Raw genomic sequence first — 20854 nt, forward strand, 5'->3', positions numbered from 1 at the left:
TGGGAACCATACAGGATACCTTCCGATACTTGGTGTCCCATTGACTTGTATTGGTATCGGGTATTGGTATCGGCGATATCCGATACTTTTCGGGTATCGGCCGATACTATCCGATACCGATACTTTCAAGTATCGGACGGTATCGCTCAACACTAGTTATGAACATGTTCATGCAAATATAAAGACAAACAATAATATTGCTTGGTAACATTGTACCTGTACTAGCTATCTAAAGCAAAAGTCACAAAACAAAATATTGTTCTTGTGGTGTAATGTATGAGTGTTCCTGCATCTAATATCCTATCTGTGAAAGAGGTGAACATTAAAATAAAATGTCTGCTTTCAAAAACAATTTATCAACTAAACAAATAAATTGTAAAATAATATATTTAAAAAATAAGTAAGATTTTTTTTCACTTCCATTTTATTACATAATTTACTGGCCCATCATACAATTTACAAGTTTTTTGCGCTATCAAATGCATATTAATATTTTACTTTAAGGTATCCAATGTCCAAATGTCAGATGTATTCTGGCCTGGATACCACCTGCATTTCTACTCCTTCAGTTTTATCCCTGAGGGTGCCAGCAAGTTGTCCCGAACTGCGATCCCTACAAAAAAGAAAAACACATTTATAGGAGCTTTGTCATCTTCCTCCTATATAATAGGAAAATTATGCCACTGCAATAAGAAAAGTTTAACCCCTTTCTGAAGCAGCAAATTTCAGTTTTTGCCACATATACGGTACATAGGAGGGCTTGTTTTTTGAGGGATGAGTTGCACTATTGAATTGCACCATTCATTTTACTACATAATGTTCAAAAACCAGGAAAAGAAATTGAAGTGCAGTGAAATTGTTAAGAAGAATTCAGTTTTGACATTTTTTGGTATTGTTTTTAAGGCATGCATTGCATGGTAAAAATTACCTAGCAATATCAATCTGGTCATCAACATAATTATGGCGATACCAAACATATACAGTTTTTAAATTATTTTAATAGTGAAAAAATTTAGACCCATGACGATTTAATTTTTCGGTCAATGGAGCTGGGTGAGGGCTTATTTTCTGTTGGGTGAGTTTTCATTAATACCATTTTGAGATAGATATGACATTTCGATTGCTTGTTACGGAAATTTTTGTGGTATTGCAGCGACCAAACAAATGTAATTTTGGCATTCTTGATTTTTTTACATTTATGGTGTTTAGCGATCAAGGCAATTATTTTTATATTTTGAAAGATCAAACTTTTAGCCGATATTTACAGCCACTATATTATTTAGACATTGTATGCTGGCATCAGTTTTTTATAATTACCTGGATAGCCGGCAATGTTTGTTGCTGAACACGCAGTAAATGATCGGGTTGACTGCACTGTTCAAAACAGGCAAATTCTGAATGATCACTGATGCATAGATGCGCTCTTTGGTCATCGGTAATAGTTCATAATTGTCCAAAATGTCAAAAAGAAAGTATGGGCTCCAACATAATATGAATGCTGTGGAACAAAATACATTGCATTAAGCAAATATACCATTGGTGCAAAATTACAATATTGATTTTTATCATGTGCAGTTCTCCATCAAGCAAAGATTAAGGAACTATATTTTTTATATTATCATCTGCCATAAACATTAGATTGGTGTTTGGATGAATAAGATGTCATGCTAAAAAAATACAAAATTCCCACATTCTTCAATATAGCCGAGACTGGTGGGTTTAGTAAACTTTAACGTGTAGAGGTAGCTTGAAAGACTTTGAGAAACATGAAGAAAAAGTGCCCAGTTCATCAAGACTGATGAGGGAGCATGCCTGAGGAAGTTGCTTCTGAAAAGGTGAATGCCCCTTCATGAATCTGGAGAGTCTGACAAGTGACGTGCACTTCCATGCTCTACGTTAAAAGACTTACTCCAGCCAGATACTGGATTAAGATTTCTCAGCTTGTTATGAATTAGATAAGTTGTGGTGTCACACCTGACATAGAAGGGTTACTATTTTTCTTTCCTTTGCGGAGGTCCACAGTGTCTCCCCTTGCGGCTGCATTCTGCTGTCCCCCCTGGACTGGGAGTCTGCCGTTCTCTGTGCTGGCTGTCAAGCTGACAGCCGGCACAGATAAGCTGCAGCATGCCGGCTCCCAGGGATCAATTGTACTCGCGTCTAACAGATGCGAGTATAATTGAGGCTCTGACTGCTGGGTCAGAGCGACGCCAGCAGTGTGATCAGGTCAGGTGATCATGCTGCTGACGTCACTCTCTGGCACGCAGAATAGAGAAGAGACTCGGTGGTAAGTGCTCCTATGGTTGCAGAGCTAAAGACACCAAAGATTCAGCGTGGGGTGGGTGGATGAGTGTTTGTATTTGTTTATTCAGTGTGTGTTTATTTTTATTTTTTCAGTGTTTGGGGGGGATTTATTCAGTGTGTGTATGGTTAGAGATCTATTCAGTGTGTGTCTCTGTGTTGGGGGGTGTCGGGATTTATTCAGTGTGTGTTTGGGGGTTAGGATTTATTCCATGTATGTGGGGGTGGGTTGGGGATTTATTTTGTGTATGTGTGTTGAGGAGTCAGGATTAGTGTTGAGCATTCCGATACCGCAAGTATCGGGTATCGGCCGATACTTGCGGTATCGGAATTCCGATACCGGGATTCCGATACTTGGCGCGTATCGGATACCGGAATCGGAAGTTCCATGATTCAAAATTCAGAAATTCAGCCAATGAGAAAGATTCCAAGTGTGGGCACATCCTGTTTAGCATGGAGGGCATGAAACTACTGGCAAGGCTGTGATTGGCTGCTTAAATGATGTCATGATGCAGTTTAAAAGTCGCTGGCGCCATTTTGCGATCACTCTGCTGTGAATTCAGTTAGTGACAGGACGCTGTTTGCTGACTGAGGGACAGTTTAGAGATAGCGATTTGCTTCTTTGTGCTTTCCAAAGGCTAATTTAGCAACCGCTGTGTTCACCTACTAATCACCTTCCTTTTGCCTTGTAGCGCTGTTTTCACAGCGATCTGCAAGGTCTCTCTGTGTGTGTGTGTGAGTGCAGCCCACTCTCTAGTCTGAGTGCAGCCACATAGGCCATCCATAGCTGGTTGTATTCAGTTCAGGGAGGGTGGTTCATTGCCTCATACTGTCCTTTTTTTTTTTTTTTTTGAAGTAGTGCAGGCTGCTGCACATTTTTTCCAAAAATTCCTATTAGTGTCTTTCCACCCGTCTCCAGCTAATTTGTGGAAAAACACTACATAGGATAAAGTAGAGGAGGGTTTTTGGGCCTTGCAGCGCCGTTTACGGCTGTCTGCACGGTCTCCGTGTGACTGCAGCTCGCCCTGTAGTCTGTGAGCAGCCGTAGCTTGGTTGTCTCCAGCTCAGGGTTGTTCACTGCGTCATACCGCCAAATCAATTTTCATTTTGTTTTCAAGTAGTGTAGTCTGCTGCTAATTAATTTAAAAAAATCCTATTAGTGTCTTTCCACCCGTCTCCAGCTAATTTGTGGAAAAACACTACATAGGATAAAGTAGAGGAGGGTTTTTGGGCCTTGCAGCGCCGTTTACGGCTGTCTGCACGGTCTCCGTGTGACTGCAGCTCGCCCTGTAGTCTGTGAGCAGCCGTAGCTTGGTTGTCTCCAGCTCAGGGTTGTTCACTGCGTCATACCGCCAAATCAATTTTCATTTTGTTTTCAAGTAGTGTAGTCTGCTGCTAATTAATTTAAAAAAATCCTATTAGTGTCTTTCCACCCGTCTCCAGCTAATTTGTGGAAAAACACTACATAGGATAAAGTAGAGGAGGGTTTTTGGGCCTTGCAGCGCCGTTTACGGCTGTCTGCACGGTCTCCGTGTGACTGCAGCTCGCCCTGTAGTCTGTGAGCAGCCGTAGCTTGGTTGTCTCCAGCTCAGGGTTGTTCACTGCGTCATACCGCCAAATCAATTTTCATTTTGTTTTCAAGTAGTGTAGTCTGCTGCTAATTAATTTAAAAAAATCCTATTAGTGTCTTTCCACCCGTCTCCAGCTAATTTGTGGAAAAACACTACATAGGATAAAGTAGAGGAGGGTTTTTGGGCCTTGCAGCGCCGTTTACGGCTGTCTGCACGGTCTCCGTGTGACTGCAGCTCGCCCTGTAGTCTGTGAGCAGCCGTAGCTTGGTTGTCTCCAGCTCAGGGTTGTTCACTGCGTCATACCGCCAAATCAATTTTCATTTTGTTTTCAAGTAGTGTAGTCTGCTGCTAATTAATTTAAAAAAATCCTATTAGTGTCTTTCCACCCGTCTCCAGCTAATTTGTGGAAAAACACTACATAGGATAAAGTAGAGGAGGGTTTTTGGGCCTTGCAGCGCCGTTTACGTCTGTCTGCACGGTCAGTTCAGCCCCAAAAAAATAAATAAATAATAAAGTTCACCAAACACACCAGTTACACCACTTTACATTTGTGTAGGCCACATTAGCTCATATTCAAGTCTAGTCCACACTTTAGAAAATTAGTGTGTCTTATACCTGTTAGGAGGAGTTGCTCAGGAATAAGCACACAAAGCCGTTAGTACTTTTCTGCTTATCTTTATCAGTCAACCAAGATGAAGAAGGCAGTGAGTAAGGCACGTGGGCGTGGGCGTGGGCGCGGAGCAGGGAGGGGACGTGGGGATTCTGTGCCTGCTGCGGGCACCGGTGAGTCATCAGCACCCACTTTCACAAGGGAACAGTCGTTCATGCGCAGCTTTGTCGCCGAGCGCCGTACACCGCTGCTGCGTCAAGACCAAATTGAAGCCGTTGTGGGATGGATGGCAGCTAATGCATCAACTTCCATTAGTGCCACATCCTCTCAGACACAGAGCACTGGAGAGCAGCCATCTGTCTCTTCACCACCTGCAAAATTGCCCAGGCAGACAGAGATCCCAGGTCAGGAGCAGTCTCTACTTCTGTTCTCTGAATCATCTCTTGGCTTGGAAACAGGGGGCCAGCCAAGCAGCATTGGAGAAATGGAAGAAGAGGCAGGGTGCAGTGATGCCCAACCGCTTTTTCTGTCTTCCTCTGAAGAGGCGGGTGGGCCAGTGGCTCCGGTCACCACCTCGCAGGCCGCATCAGCTGATGATGACACTCAGGTGCCACTTACTGGTGCGTGCTCTGCTGCTGAGACTACCCAGGAGGAGCAGTTGGGGGCAGAGGGTAGTGTAGATGATGAGGTCCTTGACCCATCTTGGCGTCAGGGACAGGAAGGTGGTGGGAGCAGCTCTGAGGAAGAGATTCCCCGTACGGCCCAAAGAGGGAGAGGGAGGGGGAAGACTGCGGATCCTGCAGCCTCCGCTTTGGCACCCGTAAGGAGCATGTCTCTTCCAAAAGTCAAAAGGGGGGCTCCCAAGACTTGCAGTGCCTGGTCCTTTTTTGACACAGTTGCAGATGACATTTGCTATGTCAGATGCAAGGTGTGTCATCAAAAAATCAAAAGAGGTCAAAAAGTCGCCAACCTCAATACCTCCAACATGTGGAAACATGTGCGCAACAGGCACCCGGCGGAGTTAGACAAACACACTGAAGAGCTAGGCCAACCAACAGCGGCAGCTACCACCTCTTCAGCTCGTGTTGCCTCTTCCTCTAGCTCACACGCAGCTGGTTCGGCTTCCTCCCAGGATCGCCGTGGAAGAACCTCTGGCCCTGTTGTCCAGAGACCCGCTGTCATTCCACCCGCAGCACCACTTTCCCAGTCAACCACACACTCCCAGCCCAGTCTACAGCCATCGGTAGTACAGGCATGGGAGAAAAGGCGGCCTTTCTCGTCAAACCACCCACGAGCACAGGCTCTGACTGCAGGCATTGCCAAACTTCTGTCACTGGAAATGCTGTCATTCAGGCTGGTGGAGACTGACAGCTTCCGTGACTTGATGTCATTGGCAGTCCCACAGTACAGTGTGCCCAGCCGCTTTTACTTCAGCAGGCAAGCCATCCCTGCCCTGCACAAGCATGTTGAGGGACACATAAAACACGCGCTACTGAACGCCGTCAGTAGCAAGGTCCACCTCACCACCGATGCGTGGACCAGTCAACATGGACAGGGGCGATACCTTTCCCTCACTGCCCATTGGGTTAATGTAGTTGAGCCGGGTACAGACCGTGCGAGTGGCGCAGGACGTGTCCTGCCCACTCCAAGGATTGCAGGAATCCATTCTGTACGCATTGACTCCTCCTCTTACACCAGTTCCTCAGAATCATCGCTGCAGGAGCCGTCACAGTCCACCTCCACATGGACCCGTGATGAACGTGTACCTGTTACGACCGACATGAGCACAGCCGTGGCCAAACGTCAACAGGCCGTCTTGAAATTAATTTTTTTGGGGAATCGTAGCCACACAGCGCAGGAGCTCTGGAATGCCATCAAGCAGGAGAGCGATGTGTGGTTTGAGCCAGCGAATCTCCAGCCAGGCATGGTAGTGTGTGATAATGGCCGAAATCTGGTGGCAGCCCTGGGCCTCGGCAACCTCACTCACATCCCATGTCTGGCACATGTGCTCAATTTGGTCGTGCAGAGTTTTTTGAGGGACTATCCGGATCTTGATGCACTGCTGCACAAGGTCCGCCTAGAGTGTGCTCACTTGCGGCGTTCCAGCACGGCAAAAGCGCGCATTGCGGCTCTGCAGCGCCGACACCGCCTGCCGGAACATCGCATCATATGTGACCTACCTACCAGGTGGAATTCCACGTTACATATGTTGGAGCGGTTGTGTGAGCAGCAGCAAGCTGTAATGGAGTACCAGCTGTATCAGGCGCAAAAAAGTCGCAGTCAGCGCCGTACAGACTTCACAACCACAGAGTGGGCCACTATGAAGGATGTCTGCCAGGTTTTGCGTCCCTTTGATTATTCCACGCGGATGGCGAGTGCAGATGATGCACTAGTCAGCATGACTGTCCCCCTTATCTGCCTGCTTGAAAAATCACTGCAAGCGCTAAGGGATGATGTTGTGGAAGAGGTGGAGGATGAGGATTCACCACTTCCATCATCTTCTGGACAGTCAGCGCCACGTGGTTCCTCACAAACGCGTAGGCAGGGGACAGTTTGTGAGGAGGATGAGGAGGAGTCAATGGAGGAGGAAGACATCCGTCCAGAGGAGGGAGTTCCCGAATTGTCCAGTACTCAGTGTGTACAGCGAGGGTGGGGTGATGACGAGCGGGCAGAGATCACGCCTCCAGCTGGGGACAGCGTTTCTTGGGCAGTTGGCAGTCTGCAGCACATGGTGGATTACATGCTGCAGTGCCTGAGAAACGACCGCCGCATCGACCACATTCTCAACATGTCTGATTATTGGGTGTTCACCCTCCTCGATCCTCGCTACCGGGACAACGTAGAAAGCCTCATCACACCGTTGAACCGGGAGCGAAAAATGCGGGAGTACCAAGACACACTGGTCAGTTCCATCATCTTCTCCATTCCAACTGAGAGAAGTGCTGCTACTGCATTCCAAAGCAGCTCAGTGCGTCCAGGCAGTGGTGGAGGCTCTGCACAAAGAGGGAGCAGAAGCAGTGCCTCTGCCCAAGGCAAGACCAGTATGGCCCAACTGTGGCACAGTTTTGTGTGCCCCCCACAAAAGTCTACACCATCACAGACGGCTCCAGTCAGCAGGAGGCAACGGTTCCGTCAGATGGTGACAGACTACATGTCTTGCCCTCTTGCTGTACTCCCAGACGGCTCTTCCCCTTTCAAGTTTTGGGTCTCAAAGCTGGATACATGGCCAGAGCTAAGCCAGTATGCATTGGAGGTGCTGGCTTGCCCTGCGGCTAGTGTATTATCGGAACGTGTCTTTAGTGCTGCAGGTGGTGTACTAACTGACCGTCGCATGCGACTATCCTCCGATAACGTTGACCGGCTTACTTTCCTGAAAATGAACAAGGCCTGGATCTCGCAGGAATTTGCCACTCCTCCTCCTGATTAAAAAATTAGGTCACTGTATACGTTATCCAGGTCTCCTGTTGTGTTCATCTTTCTACCACCTGAACTTAAATTCCTGGGCTCCAACACCGCCAGTTGAGGCTCAGACGTGCCGTCTGCACAGTGAAAACATACGACCCAGTGTTATTGGGTTTCAGTAACGTCAGCTGATCCCCAGCTGTGTAGCCGGCAATGTGTCATGCGACCGCCACGCTGACACAACAACTGAAATGTAAGGGAATCTGTCCCCCCCCCCCCAAGGCGTTTGTTACTGAAAGAGCCACCTTGTGCAGCAGTAATGCTGCACAAGGAAAAAGGTAGCTATTTTGGTTTTGCTCCTTGCACACGCAAAACTTAACACTTATAAAATGTGTCCACTGATACCGTAAAACCGTCCCGGAGGTGGGACTTTCCTTTGTAATATGACGCAGCACAGCCGTCATTCCTACCCCCCCGGCGCCGCGCCCCGGCTCCTCAGCGTTGTTTGATTCCGTCCCGGAGCCTGCGCTGTTATGTTATCCCGTGGCCAGGCACACTTAGCGCTGCCCGTCTTCTGGCATCATTTGGTGTCAGGCTGGCTGCGCCTGTGCGGCCACGCTGGCCGAGAGCCCGCCTCGCAGTGTCTTCTGATTTAATCCCACTGGGGGCCTGGGATCTATGGACATGCGCAGTGCATATCTGAACCTCCACCTCTCACTCATCTCCCTATGGCTTCTTCAGACTGTTCGGTGTCAGCTGGTCCCTAATAGCATGCCACGGCCGTGACACCGCACAGTCTGGAAAAGAAGCCGTAGGGAGGGGAGTGAGAGGCGAGGATATGCACTGCGCATGGCCATGGATCCCAGGCCCCCAGTGGGATTACATCAGAAGACACTGCGAGGCGGGCTCTCGGCCAGCGCGGCCGCACAGGCGCAGCCAGCCTGACACCAAATGATGTCAGAAGATGGGCAGCGCTAAGTGTGCCTGGCCACGGGATAACATAACAGCGCAGGCTCCGGGACGGAATCAAACAACGCTGAGGAGCCGGGGCACGGCGGCGGGGGGGTAGTAATGATGGCTGTGCTGCGTCATATTACGAAGGAAAGTCCCACCTCCGGGACGGTTTCACGGCTTCAGGGGACACATTTTATAAGTGTTTAGTTCTGTGTTTGCAAGGAGCATGATGAAAAGAGCCACCTTTTCCTTTTGCATCTTTTGTGCTGCACAAGCTGGCTCTTTCAGCTACAAACGCCTTGGGGGGGGGGTTAAAGGTTCCCTTTCGACTTTCTCAGGCTTCGGCCTACATTGTGTTCCTCTGCTTTTCCACCTGCCCCTGGGCTCCAACACCGCTAGTTGCCGTCCAGAAGTGCTGTACGCACAGTCAACAGTCGCTCCTCTGTTATTGGGGTTCAGTAACGTCAGCTGTTCCCCTGCTGTGTGTGTGGCAATCCCTCCTACCTCCTCCAACCTCCTCCAACCTCCTCCTCCTCCACCTGTCCCTGGGCTCCAACACCGCCAGTTGCCGTCCAGAAGTGCTGTACGCACAGTCAACAGTCCCTCCTCTGTTATTGGGGTTCAGTAACGTCAGCTGTTCCCCTGCTGTGTGTGTGGCAATCCCTCCTACCTCCTCCAACCTCCTCCAACCTCCTCCACCTGTCCCTGGGCTCCAACACCGCCAGTTGCCGTCCAGAAGTGCTGTACGCACAGTCAACAGTCCCTCCTCTGTTATTGGGGTTCAGTAACGTCAGCTGTTCCCCTGCTGTGTGTGTGGCAATCCCTCCTACCTCCTCCAACCTCCTCCAACCTCCTCCTCCTCCACCTGTCCCTGGGCTCCAACACCGCCAGTTGCCGTCCAGAAGTGCTGTACGCACAGTCAACAGTCCCTCCTCTGTTATTGGGGTTCAGTAACGTCAGCTGTTCCCCTGCTGTGTGTGTGGCAATCCCTCCTACCTCCTCCAACCTCCTCCAACCTCCTCCTCCTCCACCTGTCCCTGGGCTCCAACACCGCCAGTTGCCGTCCAGAAGTGCTGTACGCACAGTCAACAGTCCCTCCTCTGTTATTGGGGTTCAGTAACGTCAGCTGTTCCCCTGCTGTGTGTGTGGCAATCCCTCCTACCTCCTCCAACCTCCTCCAACCTCCTCCTCCACCTGTCCCTGGGCTCCAACACCGCCAGTTGCCGTCCAGAAGTGCTGTACGCACAGTCAACAGTCCCTCCTCTGTTATTGGGGTTCAGTAACGTCAGCTGTTCCCCTGCTGTGTGTGTGGCAATCCCTCCTACCTCCTCCAACCTCCTCCAACCTCCTCCTCCTCCACCTGTCCCTGGGCTCCAACACCGCCAGTTGCCGTCCAGAAGTGCTGTACGCACAGTCAACAGTCCCTCCTCTGTTATTGGGGTTCAGTAACGTCAGCTGTTCCCCTGCTGTGTGTGTGGCAATCCCTCCTACCTCCTCCAACCTCCTCCAACCTCCTCCTCCTCCACCTGTCCCTGGGCTCCAACACCGCCAGTTGCCGTCCAGAAGTGCTGTACGCACAGTCAACAGTCCCTCCTCTGTTATTGGGGTTCAGTAACGTCAGCTGTTCCCCTGCTGTGTGTGTGGCAATCCCTCCTACCTCCTCCAACCTCCTCCAACCTCCTCCTCCTCCACCTGTCCCTGGGCTCCAACACCGCCAGTTGCCGTCCAGAAGTGCTGTACGCACAGTCAACAGTCCCTCCTCTGTTATTGGGGTTCAGTAACGTCAGCTGTTCCCCTGCTGTGTGTGTGGCAATCCCTCCTACCTCCTCCAACCTCCTCCAACCTCCTCCTCCTCCACCTGTCCCTGGGCTCCAACACCGCCAGTTGCCGTCCAGAAGTGCTGTACGCACAGTCAACAGTCCCTCCTCTGTTATTGGGGTTCAGTAACGTCAGCTGTTCCCCTGCTGTGTGTGTGGCAATCCCTCCTACCTCCTCCAACCTCCTCCTCCTCCACCTGCCCCTGGGCTCCAACACCGCTAGTTGCCGTCCAGAAGTGCTGTACGCACAGTCAACAGTCGCTCCTCTGTTATTGGGGTTCAGTAACGTCAGCTGTTCCCCTGCTGTGTGTGTGGCAATCCCTCCTACCTCCTCCAACCTCCTCCTCCTCCACCTGTCCCTGGGCTCCAACACCGCTAGTTGCCGTCCAGAAGTGCTGTACGCACAGAGCCAAACACCTCGCCAATGTGTTAGTGGGGTCCAGCACCGCCAGCTGTTCCCCTGCTGTGTAGCCGGCAACGTGTCCTGCAAAAGCCACGCAGACACAACAGACCCAAAGCTGCCGCCAGTGCAGGCTTCGGCCTACACTCCCCTCCCCCTGCTCCTCCTCCTGCTGTCCCTGGGCTCTAACACACCGCCAGTTGGGGCCCAGATGTGCTAGCTGCACAGAGAAAAACACCAGCCAATGTGTCAGTGGGGTCCAGCACCGCCAGCTGTTCCCCTGCTGTGCAGCCGGCAACGTGTCCTGCAAAAGCCACGCAGACACAAGAACTGAAATTGAAGGGAACCTGTCCCCCCTCCCCCAGGCATTTTTACGTTATCCAGCCACCTTGTACAGCGGTAATGCTGCATGTGTGCAAGGTGGCTCAGAAACGTATTCTCCTCGCACATGTGGAACTGAAAACACGTCTGAAATGTGTCCTCTGTGTGACCATTTAACCGTCCCGGTGGTGTGACTTTCCTTTGTAATGACACGCTGCAACCCCCTTGGTAGCGCTGCCCGTCTTCTGGCATCATTGTTTGGCTGCCTGCGCCTCTGCGGCCGCCCTGACCCACACAACGCCCCTCGGTGTCTTATTTATTGGGACTGCGAGGGTGTGATTCATGGGCAGGATCAGTGCATCAGTTCGCCTGTCCCTCCTCTCCTTCCGCCTTCTTCGGACTGTGCGGCTTCATGGCCGTGGCATGCGATAAGGGATCAGATGACGCCGCACAGTCTGAAGCGGGTGTAAGGACCCGAGTGTGAGAGGCCAACATATGTGCTGCGCCAGGCCCTGAATCCCAGCCCCGCAGTGTTTTAACAATGTTAAGACACTGCGGGGCTGGGATTCATGGGCATCGCGAACCGCACCGGCCGACATTACATGATGCCAGAAGATGGGCAGCGCTAACGGCGCTAGGCCAGGGGATAACACGACAGCGCAGACTCCTGTACAGCAAATAACAACGCTCGGGAGGCTGCACCCAGCACCAAGGTGGGATTCTTGACATCTGTGCTGCGTCTCATTACAAAGGGAACTCTCGCCTCCATTACACAGTTTGACTGTATAAAGGGCTGAATGTTATACGTGTTTCATTCAGCGTGTGCAAGGAGAAAAATTAAAAGAGCAACCTTTGACTTGTGCAGCACTACTGCTGCATAAGCTGTGGCTCTTCTACTTTCTAACCCCTGAGGGGGGGTTAAAGGTGACCTTTGAAATCGGTTCAAGTAGGCTTCGGCCTACACTCTGCTCCCCCTGCAGAGCCCGGGCTCCAACACCGATCGTTGCTGTCCGGAAGTGCTGGCTGCACAGAGCCAAACACCTCGCCAATGTGTCAGTGGGGTCCAGCACCGCCAGCTGTTCCCCTGCTGTGTAGCCGGCAACGTGTCCTGCAAAAGCCACGCAGACACAACAGACCCAAAGCTGCCGCCAGTGCAGGCTTCGGCCTACACTCCCCTCCCCCTGCTCCTCCTCCTCCTGCTCCTCCTCCTGCTGTCCCTGGGCTCTAACACACCGCCAGTTGGGGCCCAGATGTGCTAGCTGCACAGAGAAAAACACCAGCCAATGTGTCAGTGGGGTCCAGCACCGCCAGCTGTTCCCCTGCTGTGCAGCCGGCAACGTGTCCTGCAAAAGCCACGCAGACACAAGAACTGAAATTGAAGGGAACCTGTCCCCCCTCCCCCAGGCGTTTTTACGTTATCCAGCCACCTTGTACAGCGGTAATGCTGCATGTGTGCAAGGTGGCTCAGAAACGTATTCTCCTCGCACATGTGGAACTGAAAACACGTCTGAAATGTGTCCTCTGTGTGACCATTTAACCGTCCCGGTGGTGTGACTTTCCTTTGTAATGACACGCTGCAACCCCCTTGGTAGCGCTGCCCGTCTTCTGGCATCATTGTTTGGCTGCCTGCGCCTCTGCGGCCGCCCTGACCCACACAACGCCCCTCGGTGTCTTATTTATTGGGACTGCGAGGGTGTGATTCATGGGCAGGATCAGTGCATCAGTTCGCCTGTCCCTCCTCTCCTTCCGCCTTCTTCGGACTGTGCGGCTTCATGGCCGTGGCATGCGATAAGGGATCAGATGACGCCGCACAGTCTGAAGCGGGTGTAAGGACCCGAGTGTGAGAGGCCAACATATGTGCTGCGCCAGGCCCTGAATCCCAGCCCCGCAGTGTTTTAACAATGTTAAGACACTGCGGGGCTGGGATTCATGGGCATCGCGAACCGCACCGGCCGACATTACATGATGCCAGAAGATGGGCAGCGCTAACGGCGCTAGGCCAGGGGATAACACGACAGCGCAGACTCCTGTACAGCAAATAACAACGCTCGGGAGGCTGCACCCAGCACCAAGGTGGGATTCTTGACATCTGTGCTGCGTCTCATTACAAAGGGAACTCTCGCCTCCATTACACAGTTTGACTGTATAAAGGGCTGAATGTTATACGTGTTTCATTCAGCGTGTGCAAGGAGAAAAATTAAAAGAGCAACCTTTGACTTGTGCAGCACTACTGCTGCATAAGCTGTGGCTCTTCTACTTTCTAACCCCTGAGGGGGGGTTAAAGGTGACCTTTGAAATCGGTTCAAGGAGGCTTCGGCCTACACTCTGCTCCCCCTGCAGAGCCCGGGCTCCAACACCGATCGTTGCTGTCCGGAAGTGCTGGCTGCACAGAGCCAAACACCTCGCCAATGTGTCAGTGGGGTCCAGCACCGCCAGCTGTTCCCCTGCTGTGTAGCCGGCAACGTGTCCTGCAAAAGCCACGCAGACACAACAGACCCAAAGCTGCCGCCAGTGCAGGCTTCGGCCTACACTCCCCTCCCCCTGCTCCTCCTCCTCCTGATCCTCCTCCTGCTGTCCCTGGGCTCTAACACACCGCCAGTTGGGGCCCAGATGTGCTAGCTGCACAGAGAAAAACACCAGCCAATGTGTCAGTGGGGTCCAGCACCGCCAGCTGTTCCCCTGCTGTGCAGCCGGCAACGTGTCCTGCAAAAGCCACGCAGACACAAGAACTGAAATTGAAGGGAACCTGTCCCCCCTCCCCCAGGCGTTTTTACGTTATCCAGCCACCTTGTACAGCGGTAATGCTGCATGTGTGCAAGGTGGCTCAGAAACGTATTCTCCTCGCACATGTGGAACTGAAAACACGTCTGAAATGTGTCCTCTGTGTGACCATTTAACCGTCCCGGTGGTGTGACTTTCCTTTGTAATGACACGCTGCAACCCCCTTGGTAGCGCTGCCCGTCTTCTGGCATCATTGTTTGGCTGCCTGCGCCTCTGCGGCCGCCCTGACCCACACAACGCCCCTCGGTGTCTTATTTATTGGGACTGCGAGGGTGTGATTCATGGGCAGGATCAGTGCATCAGTTCGCCTGTCCCTCCTCTCCTTCCGCCTTCTTCGGACTGTGCGGCTTCATGGCCGTGGCATGCGATAAGGGATCAGATGACGCCGCACAGTCTGAAGCGGGTGTAAGGACCCGAGTGTGAGAGGCCAACATATGTGCTGCGCCAGGCCCTGAATCCCAGCCCCGCAGTGTTTTAACAATGTTAAGACACTGCGGGGCTGGGATTCATGGGCATCGCGAACCGCACCGGCCGACATTACATGATGCCAGAAGATGGGCAGCGCTAACGGCGCTAGGCCAGGGGATAACACGACAGCGCAGACTCCTGTACAGCAAATAACAACGCTCGGGAGGCTGCACCCAGCACCAAGGTGGGATTCTTGACATCTGTGCTGCGTCTCATTACAAAGGGAACTCTCGCCTCCATTACACAGTTTGACTGTATAAAGGGCTGAATGTTATACGTGTTTCATTCAGCGTGTGCAAGGAGAAAAATTAAAAGAGCAACCTTTGACTTGTGCAGCACTACTGCTGCATAAGCTGTGGCTCTTCTACTTTCTAACCCCTGAGGGGGGGTTAAAGGTGACCTTTGAAATCGGTTCAAGTAGGCTTCGGCCTACACTCTGCTCCCCCTGCAGAGCCCGGGCTCCAACACCGATCGTTGCTGTCCGGAAGTGCTGGCTGCACAGAGCCAAACACCTCGCCAATGTGTCAGTGGGGTCCAGCACCGCCAGCTGTTCCCCTGCTGTGTAGCCGGCAACGTGTCCTGCAAAAGCCACGCAGACACAACAGACCCAAAGCTGCCGCCAGTGCAGGCTTTGGCCTACACTCCCCTCCCCCTGCTCCTCCTCCTCCTGCTCCTCCTCCTGCTGTCCCTGGGCTCTAACACACCGCCAGTTGGGGCCCAGATGTGCTAGCTGCACAGAGAAAAACACCAGCCAATGTGTCAGTGGGGTCCAGCACCGCCAGCTGTTCCCCTGCTGTGCAGCCGGCAACGTGTCCTGCAAAAGCCACGCAGACACAAGAACTGAAATTGAAGGGAACCTGTCCCCCCTCCCCCAGGCGTTTTTACGTTATCCAGCCACCTTGTACAGCGGTAATGCTGCATGTGTGCAAGGTGGCTCAGAAACGTATTCTCCTCGCACATGTGGAACTGAAAACACGTCTGAAATGTGTCCTCTGTGTGACCATTTAACCGTCCCGGTGGTGTGACTTTCCTTTGTAATGACACGCTGCAACCCCCTTGGTAGCGCTGCCCGTCTTCTGGCATCATTGTTTGGCTGCCTGCGCCTCTGCGGCCGCCCTGACCCACACAACGCCCCTCGGTGTCTTATTTATTGGGACTGCGAGGGTGTGATTCATGGGCAGGATCAGTGCATCAGTTCGCCTGTCCCTCCTCTCCTTCCGCCTTCTTCGGACTGTGCGGCTTCATGGCCGTGGCATGCGATAAGGGATCAGATGACGCCGCACAGTCTGAAGCGGGTGTAAGGACCCGAGTGTGAGAGGCCAACATATGTGCTGCGCCAGGCCCTGAATCCCAGCCCCGCAGTGTTTTAACAATGTTAAGACACTGCGGGGCTGGGATTCATGGGCATCGCGAACCGCACCGGCCGACATTACATGATGCCAGAAGATGGGCAGCGCTAACGGCGCTAGGCCAGGGGATAACACGACAGCGCAGACTCCTGTACAGCAAATAACAACGCTCGGGAGGCTGCACCCAGCACCAAGGTGGGATTCTTGACATCTGTGCTGCGTCTCATTACAAAGGGAACTCTCGCCTCCATTACACAGTTTGACTGTATAAAGGGCTGAATGTTATACGTGTTTCATTCAGCGTGTGCAAGGAGAAAAATTAAAAGAGCAACCTTTGACTTGTGCAGCACTACTGCTGCATAAGCTGTGGCTCTTCTACTTTCTAACCCCTGAGGGGGGGTTAAAGGTGACCTTTGAAATCGGTTCAAGTAGGCTTCGGCCTACACTCTGCTCCCCCTGCAGAGCCCGGGCTCCAACACCGATCGTTGCTGTCCGGAAGTGCTGGCTGCACAGAGCCAAACACCTCGCCAATGTGTCAGTGGGGTCCAGCACCGCCAGCTGTTCCCCTGCTGTGTAGCCGGCAACGTGTCCTGCAAAAGCCACGCAGACACAACAGACCCAAAGCTGCCGCCAGTGCAGGCTTCGGCCTACACTCCCCTCCCCCTGCTCCTCCTCCTCCTGCTCCTCCTCCTGCTGTCCCTGGGCTCTAACACACCGCCAGTTGGGGCCCAGATGTGCTAGCTGCACAGAGAAAAACACCAGCCAATGTGTCAGTGGGGTCCAGCACCGCCAGCTGTTCCCCTGCTGTGCAGCCGGCAACGTGTCCTGCAAAAGCCACGCAGACACAAGAACTGAAATTGAAGGGAACCTGTCCCCCCTCCCCCAGGCGTTTTTACGTTATCCAGCCACCTTGTACAGCGGTAATGCTGCATGTGTGCAAGGTGGCTCAGAAACGTATTCTCCTCGCACATGTGGAACTGAAAACACGTCTGAAATGTGTCCTCTGTGTGACCATTTAACCGTCCCGGTGGTGTGACTTTCCTTTGTAATGACACGCTGCAACCCCCTTGGTAGCGCTGCCCGTCTTCTGGCATCATTGTTTGGCTGCCTGCGCCTCTGCGGCCGCCCTGACCCACACAACGCCCCTCGGTGTCTTATTTATTGGGACTGCGAGGGTGTGATTCATGGGCAGGATCAGTGCATCAGTTCGCCTGTCCCTCCTCTCCTTCCGCCTTCTTCGGACTGTGCGGCTTCATGGCCGTGGCATGCGATAAGGGATCAGATGACGCCGCACAGTCTGAAGCGGGTGTAAGGACCCGAGTGTGAGAGGCCAACATATGTGCTGCGCCAGGCCCTGAATCCCAGCCCCGCAGTGTTTTAACAATGTTAAGACACTGCGGGGCTGGGATTCATGGGCATCGCGAACCGCACCGGCCGACATTACATGATGCCAGAAGATGGGCAGCGCTAACGGCGCTAGGCCAGGGGATAACACGACAGCGCAGACTCCTGTACAGCAAATAACAACGCTCGGGAGGCTGCACCCAGCACCAAGGTGGGATTCTTGACATCTGTGCTGCGTCTCATTACAAAGGGAACTCTCGCCTCCATTACACAGTTTGACTGTATAAAGGGCTGAATGTTATACGTGTTTCATTCAGCGTGTGCAAGGAGAAAAATTAAAAGAGCAACCTTTGACTTGTGCAGCACTACTGCTGCATAAGCTGTGGCTCTTCTACTTTCTAACCCCTGAGGGGGGGTTAAAGGTGACCTTTGAAATCGGTTCAAGTAGGCTTCGGCCTACACTCTGCTCCCCCTGCAGAGCCCGGGCTCCAACACCGATCGTTGCTGTCCGGAAGTGCTGGCTGCACAGAGCCAAACACCTCGCCAATGTGTCAGTGGGGTCCAGCACCGCCAGCTGTTCCCCTGCTGTGTAGCCGGCAACGTGTCCTGCAAAAGCCACGCAGACACAACAGACCCAAAGCTGCCGCCAGTGCAGGCTTCGGCCTACACTCCCCTCCCCCTGCTCCTCCTCCTCCTGCTCCTCCTCCTGCTGACCCTGGGCTCTAACAAACCACCAGTTGGGGCCCAGATGTGCTAGCTGCACAGAGAAAAACACCTCGCCAATGTGTCAGTGGGGTCCAGCACCGCCAGCTGTTCCCCTGCTGTGCAGCCGGCATCGTGTCCTGCAAAAGCCACGCAGACACTTGCTCTTGTACCTTCTGCTCCCCATCCTGGTTCCAGTACCGTCAGCTGGTTCTGGGCAGAGCCTTTGGCTTAGGTGCCTCCCTTTGGTATCCGAGTTCCACCAACGTCAGGTGGTCCTTGGTAGTGCTTTCAGGCACCTCCTGCTTAGTAACCGGGTTCCAGTAACGTCAGCTGGTCCTCGGTAGTTCCATTGGCTCTTGGACCTTCGGCTACCCATCCGGGTTCCAGCACCGTCAGCTGGTTCTCGGCAGTGTCTTTTGCTCTTGTACCTTCTGCTCCCCATCCTGGTTCCAGTACCGTCAGCTGGTTCCGGGCAGAGCCTTTGGCTTAGGTGCCTCCCTCTGGGTATCCGAGTTCCACCAACGTCAGGTGGTCCTTGGTAGTGCTTTCAGCACAGGTACCTCCTGCTTAGTAACCGGGTTCCAGTAACGTCAGCTGGTCCTCGGTAGTTCCATTGGCTCTTGGACCTTCGGGTAGCCATCCGAGTTCCAGTTCCATCAGCTGGTTCTCGGCATTTTCTCAGCCTTCTTGTACCTTCTGCTACATTTCCAAGTTCAAGAGACTAAACACAATGACCCAGAAGACCACCCCTAAGATGACGACGACACCAGAGACGACAACCACCGTGATGACGACGACCCTGGAGACGATGACCCCGAAGACCACCCCGATGACGACGACCCCGGAGACGACGACCCTGAAGACCACCCCGATGACGACGACCCCGGAGACGACGACCCTGGAGACGACGACGACCTGGAAGACCGAGAAGCAGAAGAACAAGAGGCTGCAGAACAAAGAGCAGAAGGACATTAAGCATAACACAAAATATCAGAGCAAAAAATATTATGTAAATTATAAGCAGAAGAAGACTAAGCAGTGTATGGGGGTGAGTCCGTTCCTCCTCGTGGTGCCCCTGGATAAAGCCTGATGCTGCAGGCCAAACTGAACGCGGACAAATGTAACTGTTTTGTGACAGGCAGAACGGAAGGTGTAATCTTCAAACTTTTATAGATAACAACTACGGGAATGCCTGTCACAAATAAGAATATGATGAAGAAGTTGAATATGATGAAGATAATAGTAAAATAAAAAGAATATGAACAATGTAACCCAAAAAATAATAGGTAGAAGATGAAGAAGAAGATGAATAAGGTGAAGAAGTTGATGTCAAAGAAGCTGATGATGAGGATAATTAAGAAGAAAGCGTGGGAGAAGTAAAAAAGAAGGTGAAGGGCGTGGAAGTAGTGAAACATCAATATCTGACATAAAAAAAAAAAAAAAAACATAGTCAAATTCTTTCTAACGCCGAACTTCATAAAAAAAAATAAAAAATCCTGCTATTCTATTACATTGGGCTAAACCTCTGTCCCTTTAATATCTCCGCCACGTCCCCCAATACATCCTACAATATTCTTAGTTGTTTTCCTTCATGTAGAATGAACCTACAAGTGTATAAAGGGTTTATTTTGATTCCGATATTTTCGTCCCATTGACTTGCATTGGGATCGGGTATCGGTATCGGATTGGATTCCGATACTGTGACGGTATCGGCCGATACTTTCCGATACCGATACTTTCCGATATCGGAAAGTATCGCTCAACACTAGTCAGGATTTATTGAGTGTGTTGGGGGGTCAGGATTTAATCCGCGTGTGTGGGGGGTCAGGGATTTATTCTGTGTGTGTGGGGGGTCAGGGATTTATTCAGTGTGTGTGTGTGTGGAAGGGTCAGGGATTTATTCAGTGTGTGTGTCTGTGGGAGATTTATTTTGTGTGTGTGTGATTAGAGATTTATTCAGTGTGTGTGGGGAATTTATTCAGTGTGTGTGTGGTTAGGGATTACTTCAGTCTGTGTGTGTGATTAGGGATTTATTTAGTGTGTGGGTAGTTAGGGATTTATTCATTGTGTGTATTTATTCAGTATGGGGGATTTGTTCAGTGTGCGTGTGTGTGGGGGATTTGTTCAGTGTGGTGGGTCGCAGATTTATTCCGTATGTGTTGGGGGTTGGGAATTTATTCCGTGTGTGTGTGATTAGGGATTTATTCAGTGTGTGGGGATTTATTCAGTGCGTGTGTGTGTGTGTGGAAGGAGGGATCAGGGATTTATTCATTGTGTGTATGAGGAGGGTCAGATTTATTCAGTGTGTGTGGGGGGGAGATTTATTACGTGTGTGTGTATTTATTCAGTATGGGAGATTTGTTCAGTGTGTGGGGGATTTATTCAGTGTGTGTGTGCAGGGAGTCGGGAATTTATTTAGTGTGTGTGGGGAAGGGTGCATTTATTCTGTGTGAAGGGCGATGGATTTATTTTCTGTGCAGAGGGGGATGGATTTTTTCTGCCAGAAGGGGAGTGGATATATTCTGTTGGGGGTGAGTGAGGAGATGGGGTCGACAAAGTGAGAAGTGAAGAGAAAAATGTGTTCTGACATAGTATTGGGAGCGAGGGTGATGGGATCTGTGAGGAGGAACGATGGGAAACGAGGGTGATGGGATGCGTGCGGACACAGTTTGTGGAGTTGGGGGGCATGTGTGAGGAGGAAATATGGAGAGTGAAGGGGTAAGTGAGCAGACAGTATAGTTAGCAGGGGGGACGTACATGAGGAGAAACAAGAAATTTGAGCAGACAGTATGAGGGGAAGAAAGTATGAGTGAGCAAGAAAAAGATACTGAGTA

General features: G+C 51.7%; 1 protein-coding gene across 2 annotated transcripts in view; it reads right to left on the bottom strand.

The window, feature by feature from the left end:
* Window positions 1-414: 414 nt before the first annotated feature.
* Window positions 415-20854, bottom strand: part of NPSR1 (neuropeptide S receptor 1) — a 914796-nt gene continuing 894356 nt past the window's right edge. For both annotated transcript variants that reach the window (XM_077267601.1, XM_077267602.1), the window contains 2 exons: window positions 1318-1498; window positions 415-613 (listed from right to left, as the gene is read on the bottom strand). In XM_077267601.1, coding sequence (XP_077123716.1) covers window positions 523-613; window positions 1318-1498 — 272 coding nt within the window. In that variant the 3' untranslated portion in view covers window positions 415-522. The remainder of the gene's footprint in view (window positions 614-1317; window positions 1499-20854) is intronic.

This window comes from Ranitomeya variabilis, chromosome 6 (assembly GCF_051348905.1).
Source record: "Ranitomeya variabilis isolate aRanVar5 chromosome 6, aRanVar5.hap1, whole genome shotgun sequence".
In the NCBI taxonomy this organism is placed as follows: domain Eukaryota; kingdom Metazoa; phylum Chordata; class Amphibia; order Anura; family Dendrobatidae; genus Ranitomeya; species Ranitomeya variabilis.